Source organism: Euphorbia lathyris, chromosome 8 (genome assembly GCF_963576675.1).
Source record: "Euphorbia lathyris chromosome 8, ddEupLath1.1, whole genome shotgun sequence".
In the NCBI taxonomy this organism is placed as follows: domain Eukaryota; kingdom Viridiplantae; phylum Streptophyta; class Magnoliopsida; order Malpighiales; family Euphorbiaceae; genus Euphorbia; species Euphorbia lathyris.
In genome coordinates, this window is record NC_088917.1 from 33,619,056 (window position 1) to 33,626,137 (window position 7,082).

At 35.4% G+C, this 7,082-nt stretch overlaps 1 protein-coding gene across 1 annotated transcript; it reads right to left on the bottom strand.

Annotated features, from left to right (window-relative positions):
- Positions 1 to 7,082, bottom strand: LOC136203913 (protein GAMETE EXPRESSED 2). The gene is given in 16 exon segments (XM_065995136.1): positions 1 to 254; positions 387 to 550; positions 733 to 889; positions 1,120 to 1,358; positions 1,579 to 1,808; positions 1,940 to 2,167; positions 2,274 to 2,482; positions 2,847 to 2,971; positions 3,646 to 3,954; positions 4,463 to 4,604; positions 4,687 to 4,772; positions 4,862 to 5,062; positions 5,282 to 5,608; positions 5,873 to 6,211; positions 6,580 to 6,903; positions 6,965 to 7,082. Coding segments are annotated over 16 exon segments (3,297 nt in total). The 3' UTR covers positions 1 to 155.

A 7,082-nucleotide genomic window follows, 5' to 3' on the forward strand; every position in this document is an offset into this window, starting at 1 on the left:
TTGAAGAATCTTTTAGCAGGTAGGAGAAAACCAGGAAGAATCTTTTGAAGGTGACAAATAGTTACATAAGGATTTTGATAGTGAAGCCTAAGTATGTTACAGAAAAGTTAAAATCCATTTCTCTGCCTTGAATATACAATTTGTTTCCATGGAAGCTATTTCTTTCTTACGTTAGAGGGTCGACCGCGGCGTGGAAGAAGTCTTGAACAGTATCCAGTGAAGGATGTTTTGTTCTCAGATAAATTGTTAGTTGACTGCAAATAGCAATTCAAACAAGTTATACAACAACACATGCTCCATATAAGCTATCAAACAAGTGTATGTATGAAACACTTTTCTACATTAACTAATTCAGAAAGTGAAGAAAAAATCAACAAATAACTTACAGATTCCTTCAGCATATTTGGTACACTGGTCTCCTGGGATTTCTGGACCATTCTGCTTCTTTTTTCATTCACAAGAAGAATTGCACATTTGCAAGTGAAGAATAGAAGAATTACTCCAAGACAAAGCACCATAAGAAATTCAAGTATCACAGCTGACCCAAGAGCTGCACTCACAAAATGATCTCCAATATTCAGTTAATTCGCAACACATAACTAGAACACGTGACAGAACTACAAACAAAATGATCAAGCAAAGCTTCGAAAGACCTCGAAAAATGAATAACAAAGATGGCATCTGTAACAAAACTTTTCTAATACTAGAGTTTGCATCAACTTTTGCACTTACTGTGAGCTGCTAATGAATTTATTGGTGTTCGTCGTATAAGATTTACAACAGCCTCAGCATGCAGAGGCATTGACATCTTTTCAACACAATCAGAATAACACCCATAGTGCCCCATATCGTTTAATTTCACTGATAACACTGCGTCATCTTCTCCTCCCTTATTCTGAAAAGAAAGATAAGAACAGAGAAACCAAATTATGTTGAATTGGATAGATAAGGACTAAGATGAGAGTTTATTTATCTAATGACTAGAATTTGTAATCCTATATTATTAATGCCATTAAGTTAATGCTTCTTGCAGCCACAGGCAGATCATGCATCAAATATATATGGTAAAATGCAATTCATATGTAGTTCCAAAACTTCAAAGTAAACAAGATTACTCACATGGTACAAGAGGTGTTGCATGACAAGGTTGCATTCGTTAATTGTGCCCCGAAATCTGATCCCATTACCTCTGACTGCAAAATGTTTCGAGATAGAAACATATGTCTGAAGAGGTTGCCACTGATAACTGTTTACTAGCTTCAGCTCAGTAGTGTCTATGAGCTCAGCTGGTAAAGTAGTTTCCAGAAAACCATCATCAACTTCCACCGAAAATGTGACGATGAAGTGAGACTCTTTGCCTGAAACATAGCCCACAAGCACAAAGTTTATTCCCCGAAAAACAATTTCCAAGCAATAAAATATAGAAAGTAAAGGTTTGTATAATTTCCATTTAGCCTATTAAGAGTATAAGCATCTGCCTTAACTAATGGAAAATTCATTTTTGCTCAGTTAAACTTGGCATAAAAATTTTAATCCCCAACAAACTTCAATAACCAAAGTAATCTTCCATATGCATACCAGGAAAGTCAGAAGTATCGGGATCTCCAACATAAAATTCAAACTTGTCTTTATCTTTATCAAAGATCAGTGACTTTTCGCCATTGCCCTTCAATAAAATAAACTTAGGTACAGTAATATATGGAGGATCATTAATAGGTTCCACAAGAACTGGAACTTCCAAATTATTTTTCCCATTTGTGTTGTTGAGAGAAATTCGAATAATATCTTCACCGCTGAAATTCTGATTTCTGAATAACGCACAAAAAAACAAATCAAATATAAACAAGTAATATATGTGTAAATATATAAAATACTAAGAATCATATTGCATAAACATAATATACAGTTTTTTTTATACCAAAAAGAAAGTAGACAGTACCCAAGATAATGAACTGACTGAAGGGCTTCATTGAGCACTTCTACACAGCCCTCTAGGATCAAACTCTTGGCTTTATTATCATCTCTTTTCACAGAGAACTCTTCCCAAATTGGCTGCCGAAATTGCATTAGCATCGGAGACAAAAGCAGAGTCCCAGAGTCAGCACTCAGAATGAGAGAGATTTTCTCCACTGGATCAGAATACCTAATCTTGAATCCGTGTAAACCACTTTCAAGAGCAAGAACAGGTCATCCACCAAGGAAACGTCATCCAAATTAAACCTCCAAAATGTTGAGCTCATAAATGGAAGTTTAAATAACAGAAGGGTCATTACCGGCTTATAATGTCCTCAGTTGCTTGTAATTGATCTAGAAATGAAATAAATTGGGGTGGAATATTAAGAATAGAAATGTTTACAACAGCAGAAGCAGCATTTCCATTTACATCCAACATTGTATACATAAAAGAGTCATTGCCATAATAATCTTGATAAGGTGTGTATCTAAAGAAACGCCCATATTGTAAAAGGGAACCACGCTCTGGCTGAAAAACCAAAATATAAAAACATCAACTAAATTTTTCGTGCAAACTATTCCAAAGGATAAATCTTAAAAATCAGCACAATCTCAAATGCATGCCAAATGATGCCATTAGCTATCCAATTTCCCATGTCATGAAAAAGTGTAGATATGAAGTTCTTCATTTCAGGTAGTAAATATTACTTAATAATTCACACATATACAATTTGAGGGAACTTTGGCTTGGATGTAATCAGTATGTTAGGAAATTTTACATATGTAGAGTGTCTATTTAATAAATGAATGCACATAGAAACAGAAACATAAAAGTAAGGGTCCTTTTACTTAGGATAAGAGAGAAATCTAAGGGGATAAAAATGAAGTCTTACTTTGGAGAATTCAACAATACTTGCATCGTTTCCAGCGAAGAAGTCATTTGCCAAAACATCAAAAGCAACCGACTCATCGTCCCACACAGAAACTTCATCATCATAGGCTTTAGGAAAATATTCACCTGGAAGACAAACAACAACAACAACAAAGCCTTAGTCCCTAAAAGATTCACCTGGAAGACATGGAAGTAAAATTCTCAAAAATACATTCTATTTTATCCACATAATATATAGAGCTCTCGATGTGCAGAAAGGGTGAAAAAAATGAAGGAAGTGCTTTCATTATGCCAATAATAAAATGATCAATTATTATTCTGCGGAAAAAGAAGAAAAGAAAGCACAAAGTTGAAAATCATATATCTTAAAATAAAAATAAAATTCAGTTCTCTAAGGAGGAGCAAGAGGACATTGTATGTGCTAGAACTCTTGCTCATAACTCACCAGTCACTAAAAACTGACCAATGCAAAGGTAAACTACACTATCCTAAAGTCAGCATCTTAGTTGATTGTTGGTGACGCCTAAACTTCCAATTCTCAATCATTGACCAACTCCAAATGCCAAAACTCAATACATTTCCTGCAAACTTCGCATATCTAGCTTGTTTCTTTAAACCTGATAAATCAACTGAGCCAAACTTTAAGCATATAAAGGTTTTAAATAATTTAGTAGAGATTGTTATAAAATAATAGAATAAACCAAGTTCATCTAGCTATAGAAGGATAGGTTCACGTGGTAGTTCTCAGTAAAGGAAGATTGAATCATACTATCATATGTAATGCTGCTGTCGTAACTTACCACTGTAAACGTTGATCCCAAAGGGGCAGGGTGTCAAATGCTTGTCATCAACTGAGACGCACATCTCATAGGTTCCAACATCCTTAGTTTGATATTGACAAGAATATGACCCATCATTGTTATCTACAAACATCCCATCTGAAAAACCAGACCTATTAACTGAAGCAATCTCTAGTTTCAGCCGTGATTGTTGGGACAGGACAGGATTAGAAAATGCATCCATCAATTGCACCACTATTTCATTTTCTATCAGCTTTGGTACCTTCGGGTCAGATTTCACAACTTTTGAGAGTGACACATCAACATTGGCTACGCAAAGTGAGAAAAAAACCTGGTTACAAATTGATGATATACTGATACTCTACAACTACATGAGGACCTCAGACCAACATATTTCATCCAATGAAAAAGTAAATCAAGAAGCTAGAGCCACTTTTTGGTTCTGAATTTGCATCCAATTTTAGCCAGTCATTCTACTTCCAATTTTAGCCGGTCATTCTACATTAAGGTTCCGTTTGGTTCCCGGAATAGTCAGGGAATAGAATAGGTATTCCTGAGGAATGTTTTTAAAACATTAAACTTGTCATTGTTTGACCATTATTATGGTTAAAAAGGAAATTCTTTACGTCTGAAACTGCTGAAGTGAAACAATTATATTTATTCTAGTCATTCAAAACCTTGGTTCCATCCATCTGAAATCTTTGAAACAATAAAGACACATAATTCCTTCATTTCGGAAATTACTGATTATTGATGGGTAATAGGGGCATACAAAAGAGAGAACTTTAGAAAAATCAAGCTGACCAACTGAAAATACCTGCTTTAACTTCCTTTCTGAATGCCTGGCCGCCACCCAGCAAAATATTTCCACAAAATACATATATTTCATATATCCCACTCTTCTCAGGCTTATAATCTACAATAAAGGCACTTTCCAAAGCTTTTGAGCGTCCAGCAGACTGAACCAAGAGAAGAATAAAAGAAGAAAATTAAGAATGTGAACAATGACCTGAAGGGTGCATGTAAAAATGGAAAACATACAATGTTATTTGGTAGAACAGATGTTGCAGGAGATATTTCTGTTTGGCTAATTCCGTTGAAGCTAAGCTCTCGATCAGGTTCGCTCCCTATATTAGAGATGTGTCCATTTTTGTAAACTGCTACTAATATTTCTCATCAATAAGAAACAACCAATAGTTGTTAAATTTTCAGGTACCATTAATCCTTGGATGAATGCTTGGCTGTACACGATAAGATGAATTTCCTTCACCTATCTGTATTTGAATGCTTTCTACTTCAACAAAAGCAGGATACTGAAATTTGTCAATCAAATAGATTGAGAACTCTGCGACCTCGCCAGCAACTGAATCATTTAAACCAGATCCATTGACAACACTGGCTGATCCATCACAATAACCTATCCAATTGGAAATTCATCCACTTCAGACGGAAGTTACAACATTAAATTATGTATCAGCAACTGAAGCATAATCACAAATCTCTAATCAAAAACTTTAAACTTGAGAACCTAAGCGCCAAGAAATCAAATATCTTAAATATGCTTATTATGCATATGGTGTTTGAACAACGGACCCAACCCTGCCATCCTAATCACTGGCAGCTAAAATTCACTTACCTATGAAAACGGTGTATTCAAACGGCATTTTATAGATGCTTCTATTGTGATTCACATCAGATATAGTGAGCACAAAATTTCCTGGTTCCAATAGACTGAAAGAGAACAATTGAGTCCCTGGCATAACTTCTGCAAAATGCAGATCTGAAATAGGGATAGAGAGATTTGTCTCCTTCTCAATAACATCAGCATCAAAATCATAAAATCCAGAAACAAGGTTTCCATATTGATCTTGTTGACGTATAAAAACTTGCATCTTGGAAAAAATCTGCCACATATTTGTCTCAAAGTTCCAGAATGCCAGGCAGTTGGAAACATCTAGAGGACCTGAAAGAAAGCCAGTTGAAAATGAACCAAAGAGTACAGCTAAATGTATAATTGAAGTTACATAAACAAACAAACTGCATGCTAAGTTTGTGTTAAAGAGAATCAAATGACTCATTGCTTTAAGTGACAACTCTAACATCTAGGCTAAACAACAAGACATAGTTTTTCATCATTTGTGAAGTTATAAGTACCTTGCTCTTCTAAAAGAAATTGGAACCTCTAAAAACATGGTATCGGCAAATGATAGAAAATATAGCACATCACCTGGATTCACTTCAAATGGAAGTGGAGACCCATTCAAAGTTTGATTTCCTCCTTTGACCTCCAGAAAAAGGGTTCCAGCTTTTTCTGCAATGAACTTGATGACGATAAAGCCAAAACCATTCCAACCTACATAGGAGATGTTTGGCACACTAGCAAGGGAGCCATTTTCATAAAGAGCAGACAAGGTAAAATTAAGAGGACGTAATTCCTCTCCACTTGAAGAAACATCATTCCCAAATGCATCCCTAGGAACAACTAAGAACGTGGCTTCTGATCCAGCTTCAAACTCATTCAAGGCTCCCATCCATGAAGCTGTGCAGACAGATGGATAGATTTTCCCTTCAATCCAAAAGAACAGCAGGAATCAGCCTCCATTAATCTTTAGGTACTTGATTGACATTATGAACATCCTTAAGAGAAATATCATTTTATCTTGCTAAAATTGGGATTACTGAACAATGAGCATTATCACATGAAAAGTCCACAAGGGTAGAAAACAATGCCTAGTCTTTCATTAAGTCATTGATACATATAACATTTTCAATATGCTTGCAACAAATTCAGCTTTTCTAAATAGATAAAGCCTTTACTTTTATTTGCTAACAACAGCCTCTAGACAGAGTTAATAAGAAAAAATAAAACCTCCAAAGAAGCATTATCTCGAGCATGTAAAGGGCAAAAGTAAAAAGAAAAGTTGAAAGCTAAACCTGGTACAACATTGAAATGGAGAGATGAATCAAACACTCTGAAAACATCATCATTGATGAAGACATTAAAAACCCCAACTCTGATTGGAACGAAAATAAGTTTCCAGGTGGTGGTATCCCCTGCAGTATCAAGGAAGACCCCAGATACAAAAGAACTGTTCCCTTTCTTATCATTAACTGTAAGTATAGGATTGAAAGCTTTTTTATCAAGTGAAGCATTTCCTTTACTGTCAAACTCTCCTAGTACTACAATCTTAATGGCTGCACTATCACCAGCTTTAAAAGTGTTATTATTGTCTAACCAACTGAAGGCGAAATTTGGTACTTTTGGTTTATCTACAGAAAACGCAAAGATGTCAGTTTTTTCACTCTTTTTTTCTTTTACATCAGAATGGAGTAAGAGAGGAAAGCGTACCGGAGTCTGAAGGTTCAATAGCGGAGGATGAGAGGGAAAGCGAAAACATGAGGAAAACAAGAGTGCATATGTGAATAATGATTGCCAT